At 34.8% G+C, this 16,653-nt stretch overlaps 1 protein-coding gene across 5 annotated transcripts in view; it reads right to left on the bottom strand.

Moving 5' to 3' along the window:
• Positions 1 to 16,653, bottom strand: part of PUS10 (pseudouridylate synthase 10) — a 57,045-nt gene that overhangs the window by 20,274 nt on the left and 20,118 nt on the right. For all 5 annotated transcript variants that reach the window (XR_002781267.1, XM_011363915.2, XM_011363919.2 and 2 more), the window contains exons 5-9: positions 8,240 to 8,274; positions 4,985 to 5,096; positions 2,684 to 2,745; positions 2,350 to 2,395; positions 200 to 264 (exon numbers count right to left, since the gene is read on the bottom strand). Coding sequence is in view for 4 of the 5 variants with exons in the window: in XM_011363915.2 (XP_011362217.1) it covers positions 200 to 264; positions 2,350 to 2,395; positions 2,684 to 2,745; positions 4,985 to 5,096; positions 8,240 to 8,274 (320 nt within the window). In the remaining variant the exon portion in view is untranslated. The remainder of the gene's footprint in view (positions 1 to 199; positions 265 to 2,349; positions 2,396 to 2,683; positions 2,746 to 4,984; positions 5,097 to 8,239; positions 8,275 to 16,653) is intronic.

Here is a 16,653-nt window from a genome sequence, read left to right as displayed (position 1 = left end):
TCAAATATTAACTTGACAAACATTTATTGAACTCACTGCATGCCAGATACTGAGCCAGGAATTGGAGATATAATGATGATGCAGAATCCTGAGCCCTGAAATACATCTTGTTTTGTCTTAGAGATAATGCAGATTATTGCTAACATTCTCTTTATTCTAAAATTCCATGCTGCTTCTTTATTTCTATACTCTTACTTACCTGCAGAAATCCTCTTCTTTTATCTTATTCAAAGCTTTCATAACTGCCATTCTAGTGAATACTGACTATATAGGGTAAAATGAAAAGAAAAGACATTTATCACCAGGATAAGAAAACATCAGAAGTGAAACATAGAACATATTTGGAGAAATTATCCATTTTAAATCATACTTAAAAGGGAGACATACTTAATAGTTTTAAGAAAATAAATAAAATGTAAGAAATCATAGTGTCGGTTCTGCAATTGGTACACCCCTACTTACTCCCTTCCCTTCAATCTAGTCTACATCCATAATACCAGGTAGACCTAGTAGAACAAGTCTTCTTTACTTCATGGCCCACTCCCTCAAAATGTAGCATTCTTCAAACACAAAAACAATGACAGTATAAGAAATGTGCTTTGAATATTTTTTCCCAGACCTCAAAAGGAATTTACATTGATTCATCTACTTTTTCTTCCCTACATCCCTTCAGGGGCCACAGTATATAATTTGGGAGTTGGCTGCCAGGGTAAGGGGTAAAACAGAGCCAATTAGCCTGCCCTGGCATCTAGCAACTCAACATCTCTCACCAGCCACAAAGTAAACAGATCCACTATAATGAATAAAAGAGCATCTACAACAAATGTCCCACTTTGGGGTTTTTAAAATAATAAAAGTCAAACTGCGTGGTAGACATACTAGAACTAACTGGTGCACATATACATGGCTTACTATGATAAATCACAATTATTTCTTCTGTTATAAGAAATTACACTTGACTGAAAAAGGACACAATGTTGGCATCTCAATAGTTTATCATCAAAGCAATGATTTTTCTAAACCATATTCTGGGGAATCCCAAGGTATTACAGAGTTAGAACTAAAAATTAAGTGCCTGTTTAAGATATGAAATCTTAGGACTGAAAGAATCTCGAAAGGTCATTCAATTTACTCCCAACTGTAAGGCAGGAAAACTACAGTTAATAAAAGCTACTGGCCAGATGGTGTAGTTAGTGTCTATGATGCTTTGATGAAAATTCCCTTATCCTATTATTTCATGCTGGTATTGGTATATTTACTCAGAGATAACAAAAAATAAAACTAGATCTTCAATATAAATATGGCTTACAGGTCACTAGGGTAGAGTTTTCTAACTGAAATGGCAAAGCAGTGAGCTATAGTTGTGCCAAGATATCAATCTCTTTAGTTCACAAGGGCTGAGGAGCAGGGCCTGGGACAGTGGCAACTTCCAGGCCTAGTGCTTCCAACTTAGAGCAACTTTATCTGTTAACCTCAGGGTGCTGAATGAACACGGCAATGTTCTAGGTGTACCATGATGTGAGAAAAGGAGGGAAGCACTGCTTTAGTCTTGGTCTGCATTTCTAATTATTTCTGCACAGGGCATTTAGGAAATGTCACCAGTTCTAAAAGGCACAGCAATTAGTCAAAGCAAGAGGAAAGATCAAATGAAGTACCTTTTTAACAACCAGAACAGTAAAAAATGATGTCAGGAAAACTAGGAATGCCTGAGTCTCTGCACAAAACCAGCTAAGTAACTGGGGCATGAAAGCTTGCCCATATTGTGCCATGCCATTCTATCTTGGCAGAATTGAAACTAAAAGTACTAATTAATTTGCTCATTAATATGAAGACCAGATCACATCAGACAGTATAGGAGAATTTGAATAAAATGCTCTTTTTTACAAATATATCTTGAAATAAGCTTTATTAATTCAGCAATATCTTAAATAAACTACTTTACTTAAGATTATATTTTTAAAATACCAGTTACTAGAAAATGAGTATTAGACAAAAACTTGGAATGCTGCTATCATGAATTTTCCTAGATGATGTAATTTTGGGAATTAAAATCTAAAAGTCAAATTTCCCCAAATTGGTAACAGAAACATCATTAATGCACTGGTTCTAAATTCAACATCAGAACAACCCAAACAGTGACACGAAAACATGAGCATGTTTTTGTGTTATGGTTTCCCAGCCAGAGGCAAAGGTGTTCACAGTTGGAAAGATTTAAAAACTGATAAAAAATTTAAAACTGATTTGTAGTATAATAGATTGCCACATTTCTAATGCATACCTTTTTTGTTGTTAATTTGAACATTCAGCTCAAGCAAAACCCACTAAAGAGTAAGAAGCAGGAATCCTTACCTGTTTGTTTTTGGCTGGCTTGAAACAATCTGGGCATATTGCACGTCTAAGTAAAATTCAAGTTAATGTAAAAAGTTAATGAGTTTATTTTGGGGAGGATATAATTCAAATATATTTTATACAACATGGTTGCTAAATGCAGGATATAGAAGCAGACAAAATAAGTCCCTATACAAGCTGCATTGATTTGCCTATCTTACATTAGTACATTTTTTAAGCTACTAAGACAAGTTCTGATATACTTATTAGAAAGAGGAGCAATACTATTTTCATAAAAACCAAAGAGCTTTAACAATGTTACACAATTGACATTGCTGTTTACATGGCAACTTACAAGAAGTGGCAATCCTCAACTGTTTCTGGGTGAGCAAAGACCACACTCACTTCAAACAAGCTCTAAAAATTATAAAGACAGTTTTAAAACGAGTAAAAAGAAAGCAACATCTAACAACTTGTGAATGGAAATAAAAATTAACTCTCAAAGATTGGCTCAGAAAAAGAGTGACAAGGAAAACTGGAAATACTACTATTTTCAAATAAGTTTGTTCACAGGACAGCTGTAAAGGAAATAGTCTCTTTTTTTTTAACTTCTAAAGTTCAATCACTAGTGATTCTACCAAAAAACAAGAAATCTTAAAATAAATTTGTAGGATTTTTGTACATGTATATAAATTACATGTATGTAAAGATGAATGAGAATCAGAAAATTGGAAAGAGATAAGTGAAGGAAATAAATTGTTCCAGTCAATATCATCATTAGAATAGCAAAGCAAAAAGCATTTTATTCCCATGATTAAAACGTTGTATAAGACTTTTTTTTAGTGCTCAAACTTCTTAATGGATTTGAGTTTTAAAAGAGAAATCTTAATTTTTTGTTTTATTACAAAAACAATACATACGAATTATAAAATAATCAAATACGTGATGGGTTTTCAATCCCACTCCACTGAGGCAGAACTAGTAACAGTTTGGTATGTTTCTTTTAAGCCAATTTTATGAATGTACACATAAATGTACAGTATATACTTCTTGGGATATTAAACATGCTTTTGGATAATTGCTTTATTCAGTTAATATTATGGCATGTACATCTTTTCAATTCTAGGGACTGTTGAACATTTAAGTTATAAGTTTTCTGTTATTAAAAATGCTACCATGGCCTTTTGAGCCACGCTTCTCTTGCTCAGGCCCGCTTCCACATCTGGAAGTGTACCTTCCCTTCTAATAAAGCTTTTCTTTTCTACTGTAAAATAAATAAATAGATAGATAGATAGATAGATAAATAAATAAATATAAAAATGCTACCATGAACATCCTTGTACACATACAAAAAAAAGCACGATTTCATACTCTGTGTGCATTAGCCTCCACAGAGAATATATAAAATTCTACATTGAGAAAAAGATATAAATGTCATACCATATAACAATTTTATCTTTTTTATTCAGTTCTGTATTTACTGATTGCATTAGATTGCCGGTAAGCCTATTAACTTACTCTAGAATCACAAAGGTGAAGTTTTTTTCTCTCTATTCTAATCTACAAAATAAAATTAAAATTAGAGCACATTCTTTTTACTCCTAATTCTTTAGAAAACTTCTCCTAAATCTATTAGAACATTATTACCTCTTTTGTTTTCTATTTTCTGTTCTGCTTCAACATGTAAAAACTCATTTGTGCTTCAAAACTAAAATTTGAGGTAAAAATATTTTGCATCAATGACTTTTCTAATTTCCAAAGTACTTTCATTACCTCATTTCCTCTTCATACTATCTGGTAGTTTTACTTTCTATTCTCTCGGTATTCAGTTTAAAAGACAGTCAGAATTTATTTTTACTAACTGAGAGAAAAAGAGTTATTTAATGCAGAATAGAGAAAAATTTTTTTTAACTGTTTAGCTTTGAAAGATGGTTTCAAGATTTTACTTGAAGAGGGGAGTGTCTGATATTCAGGGAACTTTCTTCGAGAAAAACATTAAAGCGATGAAGCCATACTATAAAATTCTAATTTAAGATGAGCTGGGAATATGTCCTATTTCTACATCTGGGAATTTGTTAAGCTCTTTCCTAAATTGCCAGAGCCTGAGACAAGGTCTCCTTTGGAATAGGAGAGATGGCTAAGTATTCTGGTTCAAAGGCAGTATCTAAAATTAAACAGAGGGACCTCAGACACAAGCAAGATGGAATAGACTGAGCCCATGCTCACTGTAGTTGAGTGGATTCTGACTGCATATTTGAAAACAAGATAAGCCACAGATAACCAAATTTAAATAATCCAGAGTTGACTCTAGAGTTGCTCAGTTATTTATGAATTGCTTTGTATCGGTAAATCTGTCTCTCCAATTAAAATATAAATATATTAAAGGCACAGATTCACTTCTAACCCTTTAAGGTCAGTTAGGGTACACTGTACCTGTTATATGCATAAGTGTCTTAGATCACAAATAAGTCTTTCAAAGAAGAAAAAAAAATTTTAACTTCAATTTAAGACTATAAACAAACATTTTAAAAGCTTAAAAATCCTTCATTGGATTATTTAAAGAGAAGATTCTGTTGGCTAACCAAAACTCTGCCATATAATGAAATAAAACTAGTAAAAGCAGAGAACAAAATTAACAATGCTGATGACCCAATACCTTTCCATCAATGGGAACACCCAGTTCCTCTGTAAACAAGGGGTGAGTTATCCATTTGTAGGCTTCTTTTAGTTGAACTATATCATTTCTTCCCAGTGACAGACTCTGTTTTCTGAACAACATAAAAATTAATGCACTGACATGAAAAACTTTACTTTTTCTACTAAAGGCAAGAGTTTCTCACATTAAGTAAAAGGTGGAGAACAAAGCGGACACAATTCATCAGTTCACGGACCTTACATTCTAATAGAATCAAGAAACTGCTTTTTAAATGGCACATAAGACAGTTTTTAAAACTTCAAAGATAAAAGCATACCAATTAGGTTTTCTGAACTAGAATGCCGATTCCAGAATTAATACATCAGAAGACAGAAAGGTAGAATAGAGAGGATTGTTTATTGCTCAGAAACTACAAAACTGAATATTACAAATAATCTCATTCAGACTAAAAATGTTTGCATCTACTTTCTTCCTGATAATGGAGCTTACTTTTGAGAAACTGATGTAAAAGCTGTACTTTTCTTTACTGCTGAAGAAGAAATATTAAATCCTAAAGTATCAGTGTTCTGAAAGGCTCATCAACTTAATATGAGATAAATGTCATCAACTTAATATGAGATAAATGTCTGACATTCCCCCAAAATCTACTCATGAGCCAATAAATAGGTTTGGGGAAGTCCCACTTACGATTTCTAACTTTTAGCTTGAAAATTAAAGTTGTGATAAAAAGGAACTGCGGTAAGAGGAAAGAAAAACATGGTATATTATGAAAACTGCTCTAAACCACTGAAAATACTACAATATCTCTAATAAACTAACAAGCCCACATCATTCAAATAATTGAAATTTCAAATCAGTCTTATAGCTATTCACCAGGCTACTTTTAACAACAACAACAAAAAAAAGATATTAAGGGCCAACTTGTGAATAATTTCTTTAAATGTTTAATTTTAACTGATAGAAATGACTACTTGTAGTCAATATCTATTATTTTAATTCTTCAAGACTAAAAGACACTACTAACTGCAGGTAGAAAACAAAAAAAAAATAACTTAGCTAATGGTAAATATACATATATTTAAGATCAATTAAATACACAAACACACCATCGTTCCTCTAAACTGCAAATTAAGAAAGAGTACAGCTGAGAATGTAATTGGTTACACTGAATACTTTCATATGCTTTGGTATTGTGGTTTAACAATGAAATCCCAGAAAAGCCCTACATTTGACAAATAAATAATTTCTCTACATTCAAGAATTTATTCAAACACTGTTTGAACTTCTTTAACTGTTCCTAGTTCTCTAAATATCAGAAACATTTTAGGTATTTTAGAAGACTACCTCAATATTGCATCTTAAATGATATTTGTATAAAATAGCATCACAGTTGAAAAGTAAGTAATGAATGAATGAGAATACATTTTAAAGGATAGAAAGTTAAAACGGAAAACACAAGAACTGAAAACTATTTAAAAATTGTTTAGACTCTAGAGTACAAGGATTGCAGCAAAAGCCAATCCTAAAAATGGGTTAAAACATTACTCTTTGTGTATTTAAGAAAACTAGTATGTTAAATCCTTCATAATCTTTTAAGTATATTTAGAGCTTCTTGGTCCAGTTTAAAAAGTTCGACTACAGGTATTTTTTTCCTTCCAGACTAAAGAAAAGCGTTAACAAACATCTTGGAAACCATAACCTTATATATAAGACAAAAATTCCATACTTAAAACGCCAGATTTTCAATCCTGCAAGTTGAATGCAGCTAGTAACTTTCCTAACATAATTTAGGGTAAATGTTTTCACAGAGGTCCTTAGTGATGGTCTTTTAAAATAATTAGTAGTCTTAAAGGTAAATTTAAAGTACTTAGTAAATTTAGTACTTAGTAACTCCATTTCCCTCTCTCCTGTCAGGTAAACTACTGATGAGACTGTCAAGTGCAATCACTTTTGCTATAGATACATACACTGTGACAACCATATAGGGCAAAGATGAACCAAAATATCCAACACAATTAATTTTTTCTTAATTCTTTGAATCAATTCTTTAGTGGCAATTCCTCCACAATCTTTTAAACATAGAATGAATTAGGGACACCAAAGAAAAAGATTAGGGTTCTATAGTTTTTCTGTTCCAGTTTCCCTATATCGAGTAAGATCTTTTGGAAAAATTAAGCTTAGTTTAAAATCCTTCAGTAAGAAATAAAAACAACTCACAAGAAATGTGGATGGAAATGAAATATCTAAAAAATAGCTTGCTCTGACTACACTAAAAAATTTCTCAAACATAGGATCAAATTTTATATGCCAGAATCACAAGCATTTGAGATAACCTAGCTAAACTCCAAACCCTTTTGATAAATATGTGGTTATTACCCTTCTAAAAATGCAGTTGTGAATATAAAACAATTTCAAAAGCCAAACCAACTATTTTTTATAAGTCATTTAACCACGTATGAGATTCTAATACAGAAATCTATATTTCACTCTGTATTTTTCTCTCCAGAGTATACAGAAACCTCCAGCTCTTTTTATTTTGTTATAAAATTTTTAGTTTCAAAATCCAAAAAGCTCTGGAAAATTAAATATTTTTTCTTAACTCAATTGGCAACCAAACCCTGACTTAAACATGTGAGGCTGTTTAGAGACTTTATCAAACTTAGTGTGAATATTCGTATGTTTCACTGTAGAAATATTATGTTTCTTACATAGTACTACTCCAGATCCTGCAGGGAAAAGGTATGTTGTATATGGTATTTAACACTATATTACATTTCCAAAATTTAAAAATTCTAAATTCCAAAACACATTTGGCCCCAAAGTGTTTCAGATTAGAGACAGTGGACCTATGTTTTCTATGTCTTATCTATATATAAACTCACTGTTGTTCCGCCTTAACTACAATTTTACTTTGTATCTTTATAGCACAGTTTTACAATTTAGTTTCTAAGATCAGTATAAAATTTATTTTTAAAATAACTTGCCAAACTACATTATATAAGTGACTAATGAATATAAAATGTATTTACATTCATGTTAAATCTATAAAAAAATGAATCTGCTTTCATAGACTACTAATATGCCATGTAAATAACCAATTAAACAAGGTTGACACCTAAATTGATACAATAAAGATTTTCTTTGTGTCAATTTCTCTAGTAGCTATTGAACTCACTCAATTGCAGTACAAGTTCTTTAAGAATCAGGTAGCTTACATTTAAATGGTAGTAAAAATTCCCTACCTAAATTACTTACCCCATTTCCTGTTTTACCAGCAACCATGCAGCATGCTGTAGGCAATTTAGTCACACCCAGAAAGAAAAGGGAAGAAATGTTTATTGAAATTAAGTTCCAATACCATTACTAAAGTGCTTAACTAATTTGCTAATCAAACTCCCCTTTTTGGGAGAGAAGTTAGTGTTCAGAATGTGGCAGTGACCTCAACCTATTTCAAATCAGAAATGAGGTAAGATGCCACTTTGCAATACTGGCTTTCTGTGGCTTAGGAATTCAACAGGGGTATCCCCCACCTCCCTACAGATTTCTATTTCTCATTAATGAGGCACAAGTGTTTTTTAACATGGGTGGCTTACATTTTTTCTTAAAATATCTTACTATTTCATAGGGAAAGGCCCAAAGTGACTGAGTACCTACTATGTCCCTAAAACATAGGGCTCAGGGCTTTTTTGTTTGTTTTTGTTTTTTGAATAGGGCTAACACATTCTTAACTCTATCTAATAAATGATATACACAATGTAAGTGTTTAGGAGTAAAATGTACTAATGTCTGTAATTCATTTTGGAATACAACAAAAACTAAGATGGGTGGATAGATAAACTGATGGCTAGATATATAATAAAGTAAGTATAAAAAATAGTAAGAATTGTAGAATCCAGGTAGATATATGGGTGTTCACTGTACCATTCTTTCGATTTTACCATATGTTTGAAAATTCTCATAATAAAATGTTAGGGAGTATGTTCTGGAAAAGATTAACAGAAACCTGAAAAATTTGCTTAAATGAAGAAATAACATTCGTAATCACGGTCGTTATGAGGATTAAATGAAATTCATGTAAAATGCTTTGCATAGTAAGTATGTGACACTAAGATTATTCAGTTTGCCATTAGACTCTCGCAGCTTTCACATTAAAAAGAGGTAATGACATATCTTGCTTCAGTATATGGCATTTTGTGACAATAACAGAAGCATACATGTATAAGTCAATAAAATATATGTAGTCTCTGCTTCTACATGTCACGACATGGCAAGTTATCATTCAGATCCACCTCAAGACCTAGCTATAGCTATCTACCTATCTACCTATCTACTCATCAACACACACACACACACACACACACACACACACACACACGGTTTAAATGTTGAACCCTGTCCTTTTAAACTTCAAATGACTAGCAGGGCACTATACACTTCATTTAGAAACAGATGCACTACATCCTTCAGGCATGAGCCAAACAAAATCAATTAATCACTAGCTAGGTAAGAATTAGAACTGTTCTCAATGCCTAAATGTCTTATCAGTACCTTCTGATTGTTAGTTTGCTTAGTTTGTTAGCTCAACCTAATACCATTTTCGGTACTTACAGACCTCTTCCATCTTTCCTTCCATTTATTCAAGCCCTCTTTGAAAGTGTATGGGCATGGTATAATATATAAATTACCAGCAGTCAGAAGACCTGGCTTTGGGCTTTACTAAATTTCTGGCACTCAATTTCTAATGTGTAAAATGAGAGAGTTAGACGACTGTAATTTAAACTTTTGGGGATGGCTAAAGGCATTAGTTAGTATACTGTTTTCTAATAGAGGGTATTAAGACTTACAGGACTTGGAGATCACTAAAAAAATGAGTAACAATCTCAAGATGAAACCTTGTAGTCAGCGTTGCCCCACCTTCCTTCAGCCTCCCTACTTCAAGAAATCGATAAATACTTGTTTCACCACCTATAAGGGAATATTAATACTCCCCTTGCAGGAACACTATAAGGATTTAATGAAATTGTGTATACAACGAACCAAATAAGAATCCTGGCATGTACTTAATAAATGCTAACTATTGCCATTTTTAAATTATAACCTTATCTGCAATTCATTAATAAGATCATTATCCCTTAAAAGATTTACAACACTTGATCCCTTTCCCTTAGATCCCAAACTGTTCGACTACAGGTAGTTCTGGAACCTCCCTCATTAATGTAATTCTCTTAGGTATCTGAGCTATGGAGAACTGTCTATCACTTCTTCAAGGGGACTCAGATTCTTCTGTCCTTTTTTACTAACATTTTTTTCTCCTCTTTTGAGATATAAACTCTGTTCTCAACAGTCACTTCCAGGTGATGCCATCAAGTCTGCAAGATTTCCTGTCATCCTCTATTTATAAAGTAGGGCAGAACTGGAGGTTGCCAAGGGAAACCAGATTACCACGTGTAACATGTAAAATTAAATAAAATGTCTTTAGTACCTAAAATCTGCTAAAGGGTTCTTCCTTCCTAATCCTCTGCAGGCTCCCTGCTCAAGCAGGCCAGCAGATTGGACAGAACTAATCATACACAGCAGGGGCTGGAAGGCTGAATCCCAAAGAAGTCAGTGTTGCTCAATTATTCAAGTTTTACCATGTGCTAATAATGCCCTGGACCTGTGTGTGCTGAGGAAAAAGAGTACACCTCTCTCTTTCAGGTCACCAAGATAATTTTAATAAATGTTCTTTCTATTCCTTAGTCAATGGGAAAAATTCATTCTCTGGAGTAAGCAGTTTAATTGCTCCTCCCCAACAGAACCAAATGGCATTAAAGTGATCAAGTTTAATAAAATTTGGTATGAAAGGTAGTATGTCACCTCCTGAAAATTCAGGAACCACAAAATTTAATCCTGGACTCTGCTTTAACTTCTAAGCAAGTCCTAAATAGGGCAGTTGAATAACATGCTTACTAAAGTGCTTGTATACTCTGAAAATACACACACACACACACACACACACACACCCCATGGAAAATCTGTGCCTGGGAATGGCTTTTGACCTTGGAGTTCTGAGGTGGGGGTTCATCCACAATGAAAGAATGGTGATGTAGGGCCAAGGATTGAGGCTGATTCAAATGGAGGTGGCAGGAAGGAAGGACAGAGAGAGAAAGAGAGGCATTAAAAATGGGATGTTGGGGAACTACGATTTATTAAAGTTAGAGCTTAGGGCATGTATGTGTGTGCATAAACGTGAGTAGGGGTTCACTAACTAGAAATGAAATTGGAAAGGTTAGCAGGTTTTGAGTACCAAGCTAGGGTATGAACCCAAAGACTGAAACCATAACATGAGAAATGCCTCATTGACTTATCTAGAAAGTCCCATGGTAGCACAAAATAGAAACAACATTGATCTGCTATAATTCATCAAGTCACAATATAACAACCATTGTTACACTATCATTTTTCTTATATGGTAATTTAAGAGGCAAATAAATATTTCTTAACCAAAATATTCATCATTCTTGGGAAAATACAGTGTGAAAAAAGCATATGTTCCAGAAAAATGGCAGAATGATTGTGAAAAAGTCCACTTTTGTCATATTTGTTGCTTATCTGGCCCTTATAGACACCTGGGTCTGTACTTTCTGATAGAGGAAAACAAACACTAAACTAAAAGGCAGGCTCTTCCTCTAAATATGGGATCACATGCAAGGTGGCTTATCTCTCTGCACCTTGGTTTCTCAACTATAACATGAAGGGGCTCGATACTTCATTATTTTGAGGGTACCTCCTATATGGTGAGATCTTTACTGAGAATACAGAAATGAAGGACCAGTCTGTCCATAAGGGAACCCATGAGCTAGGAGAGAATAAGGAGAGTAAAATAATAATGAACATTAATAATAAAAATTAACAATATTGATAAAAATAATAAAAATACAGAATGGAGATAACTATGATAGGGATATATTTCAAGGGAACATGTGAGGCACCCTCAGCTCAGTCTCGTAGGAGAAGTGACACCTAATCTGAGCTCTGAAAGATCAGTTACTTAGAATTAACTGGTAGAATGGGGAAAGTGTGTTCCAAATTGAAAAAAAAACAAAACCCTACGGTGCAAAAACCAAGGACAGGAAGGTTCTGGGAACTATAAGTCAGTGGTTTCTAAAGAGCTGAGGACGTGTGGCTGGGAAGTGCAAAGGAAGAAGCAGGACTTAGATCATAGAACTACTATACTCATGCTAAACGGGTTACATTTTACACTTAAAGCAATACAGTGCCACAGAAGTATTTTAAGCAATGGAGTGGTATAATCATATTTATCTTCAGGAATGCTCTCTGGTTGCAGTGTGAAATAGAGGAGGAAGATGGGAACTAAGGGAAATGAAGACATGTGGTAAACTAAAGCAGTAATTCAAGCAATAAATAGTATATTACTGCAGTGCTGATAGGGATGGAGAAGAGTAGGCATCTTTAAGCGATAATGAAGACACAGACCAACAAAACTTGGTGATTAGCAATGATGTTGGGGTTTCTAAATTACCATTAATGCCCTTTAAAAGTCTTTTGAATCCAGCATATCTCTTGAACTCATTAATAATAACAAGATAATACAAATATAGATTTGTACCAACACGAAAATGACAAGTTGTTTGGGCAGCTAGAGGTATTACACCCCATTCCCTCTTCTCCCAACACACACACATACTACATATACACACTTATCCATTTTTCTTGCACACAAATAGCCAATTGGGAACTAGGCTCCATAATGCAGTTAGTAACAATAGAAACTCCTCTTACCTCTTCTCACCAAGCAAGACTTCCTAAAATTTCCTTCTCCTCCTCTTCCCCACACCCTAGTCCACCATAACCTTGAACATTTGTCTCACCAGGGCCCACTCCTCACCTTGTCTCAGGTTTGGTGTCAAGCGTAGTGGCAGAAAGAGAAAGGTAGGAGAAAAAGGGAGAATATACTCCCATAACCACTGTTGGACTCTGCCACTTAGCTGAAGTAAAAACTCCTCTCCTACATCTTACCACCAGTCTCCTCACATCCATTATCTCCTCACCTCCACCACCTCCCTGCCTCAATCTCACTCTTCTTTTCCCCAGAACCTCTGATTTCAGACTCATGATGTAATGACTAACAGACTGTCTGGGTGTCTCTTTTGATGAATAAAACCTATGTCAGCTATGTATAAAAACCTCTACAAATTCTCTACATTATTTCCCCACAGAGTTGAGAAAAAAAAAAAAATGAAATGAGACACATGATCTTTCTACTCCAGCTTTTCTTACTACTGTTGGCAATAAAATTCTTTACCTAGCATTAGAAAGGTTGAACGTTTTATTTTTGACAAGGCATGAGAGGAAAAGCAAAGATAAATCAGCAAAGACAGACTGAATATGCAGGTCCAAATTAGGTTGTACAGCTATACTGACCAGATTCCAGGAGAAATGCTATTTCTGTGGTGTGAATTTTAGAAAGGAGAATTTCTGTTGCATTTTCCAATACTCTAGGTGCAGATGTTTGTCTAGCTTAAATGATTTGATTGAAAATAATCACAAGACAAAATTCTATGGTGTTGGTGGTAGGGGTGTCTCCACAGTGTAGTGGTTAGCACGTCTGCTTTACATGCAGAAAGTCCTGGGTTCGTGCCTGAGGTGGAGCCACAGACCATACCCTGGGTGCACCAGGCCCTGGGTGCACACCTCAAGCCTCTGGGAGGAGATACTCCACCTTCAGAGATCCAGCTCTTAAGGGGAAATGGCAACATCTCATAGGTGGGGCGGGGGGGAATCAAAGAGGAGAAAAAAATTCTATGAGGGTAGAGAGTTGGGGGTGGGTGAGGAGGGGATCAGAAAAGACAGAGCAGCTGCAATGAACAAAAGGCTCTGGGATAAACATAAAGACAGATATGGCTCAGTCTTGTTCTTTAGTGTCATATGCTAATGAGGAAATAACTTGGCAACTAAATTTCACATTACTCTCGAGTTAATAATCAGTGAAGCAAAGACATCTTAACAAATAACTGTTAGCAACTTGGTATGGCTGCGAGGGTGCAAATGTATTCCCTCACAGAATACTAGAAATAAATAAATGAGAATATCAAACACTTTGGCAGAGAACTATTAATAGACACTACATAAATTAAACAAATGGAAGTTCTGGAAATGAAAAACTCAATAACAAGAATTAAAAACTCTGGAGAGAGATTTAACAACAATTAGACATAGGTGAAGAGAGAATCAGTGAACTGACAATACTCCAAATGACATGAGAAGCGAAAGAATGAAATATTACCAAACTGAAAAAAAAAAAGAAAAGAAAGAGAATAGAAGAGTCATAATAGACTCAATGAAGAGGTCTAACATAGGTAATTGGAATCTCAGGAGAAGAAGAAAGAGAATAGAGCTGAAACATATTTAAAGAAATGAGAATTTCCCAAAACTGACAAAGATTTGTTAACTAGGACACAAATAACATGAATCATAAGAATAATAAAAAGTTAATGAATTAGACTTTAATGAAAGTAAAAACTTCTCTGTGACACATCTTTTTAAAAAATTAAAGAGCAAGCTACAGTATAGGAGAAAATATTGGCAATATATATACATAATAAGAATTTGTATTTTGAATCTATTAAGAGCTCTTTCAACTCAACGAAAAGAAGACAAACCACCCAATTTTTTAAAAAATGGGCAAAGTTTTGACAAAGTCAAATGTGAAGAGATTTCACAAGGATAAATGAATAGCAAGTAAGCACATGAAAAGATGCTCAACATCATTAGTCATTAGGAAAATAAATACACAACCTCTCCACATCCACTAGAATGGCTCAAGTAAAAGAGAATGACAATACCAAGTGTTGGCAAGGATGTGAAGCAACTGGAACGCTCATATGCTGCTGGTGGAATATAAACTTAAACTGGTTAATCCACTTAGGAAAATTGTTTGGCAGTTTCTCATAAAGTTAAACATATATCTACTCTGTGACCCAGAGATTCTACTCCAAGGTATTTAACCAGAAAAAATAAAAACATATAATTCATGCAAAGAATTATATTAAAAAGTTCATACCAGCTTTATTCATAAGAGCCAAAAACTGGGACACCCATATGTCTAGCAATTGTTGAATGGATAAACAAATTACAGCATATTCATATAATGGAACTCTATCAGGCAATAAAAAGGAATTAAGTACTGATACACACAACAACATGGGTGAATCTCAAAATCATTATGCTGTGTCAAAGAAATGAGATACAAAGAACACATAATGTATGAGTCCAATTATAAAATTCTAAAAAAATGCAAACTAATTTATAATATCTGAAAGTAGATCAGTAGTTATCTAGACCTGGGAGTGAAAGCACTGCAACTGGCAAAAGAAAACTTTGGAAGTGATGGAAATGTTCTATATCTTGATTGTGGTGACAGTTACTTGGGTATACGCATCTGTCAAAATTCGAAAAACTGTATCCTTTAAATGGGCACAGTTTATTGTTCATAATTATAACTCATAAATTTAAAACATATACATACAATAAGATATCATTAATATCCACTGAAATACTAAAATTAAAGAGATTCTCAATACTAAGAGTCAGTGATGATGCAAAATAACTGCAACTCTCATACACTGTTGGTGTATTTTCCACTTTGGAAAATAGTTTGGTATAATCTAGTGAGGTCAAAGAAATGTTTTCCTCATGACTTAACAATTCCTCTAATAGGCATACATATATCCTAGATAAACTCTTGCACATATGCACTAGTATACAGCTACAAAAATGTTTATGGTTTCAGGAGGAAAAAAATGGCATAGATGATAGAGGCTCTGTTCATCCCTCTGGCAACCAAATCAAAGTTGTGATGGAAACAAGGAGCAAGCAGCAAGGAAAAATCGCCTGAGATCTAGATGAACAAGCCACACAACTAGGGAGAAATCTAAGAAATCAACCTGTAACGGCAGAAGGTAGGATGGGGCGAGGACATGGGTTTGCCCAGTCTCAAGTGGCTAAGTGAGACAGAAGTTGCAACACTGGTAGACTACTCTTAACGGGGCCATATCCGCGAGTGGATTTTCACGGTGACAGACTTGCTCACTGTGAGCACCAGTGCAGATTCAGCTGTGCACAGGAGGCAACAGGGACTTACAGGGATACACTGTTGGAGTGGGGGCCAAGAGAGACACACTCTGTACAGATGTGCCAATGGTATCCATTGTTTCTTGTTGAGCCCTCCCCGCTCCCAGAGCGCGGACACAGCGCTGCCAGAGGCAAGCTGTCATCAAACTGGATAACAGAGGTCTCTCTGCCTAGAGGACTCCCTGAAACCCCGCCTCCCTCAACTTGCGGCCCCACCCAAGCCACATCCAGGTATATCCTCAGTGAGTCAGGTGCTCCTTGCTGAGCAGCTCCTAGACTCACACTGGAGGCAGCTGGCCTTGGTTCTGGTGTGACCTTTTGAGGCAACTATAAGCACAGCATCTGTGGATTGCTTGCTGAATCTCAACAGGTGGCCCCAGTGGGGTAGAGGCTTGGGCTAAATTTGGCCTGCAGTTGAACCTCTCTCAAGACTGTGCCACTGGACACCAGCTTCACAAATCCACACTAATAAGACCGGGAGACTTAGAAGTTTTGTTTAGTACGTAGAAACACATGGAAAGGCAGCCAAAATGAGA

Source organism: Pteropus vampyrus, unplaced genomic scaffold (assembly GCF_000151845.1).
Source record: "Pteropus vampyrus isolate Shadow unplaced genomic scaffold, Pvam_2.0 Scaffold91, whole genome shotgun sequence".
Classification (NCBI taxonomy): Eukaryota; Metazoa; Chordata; class Mammalia; order Chiroptera; family Pteropodidae; genus Pteropus; species Pteropus vampyrus.
This window is presented reverse-complemented; position numbering and strand designations above follow the sequence as displayed.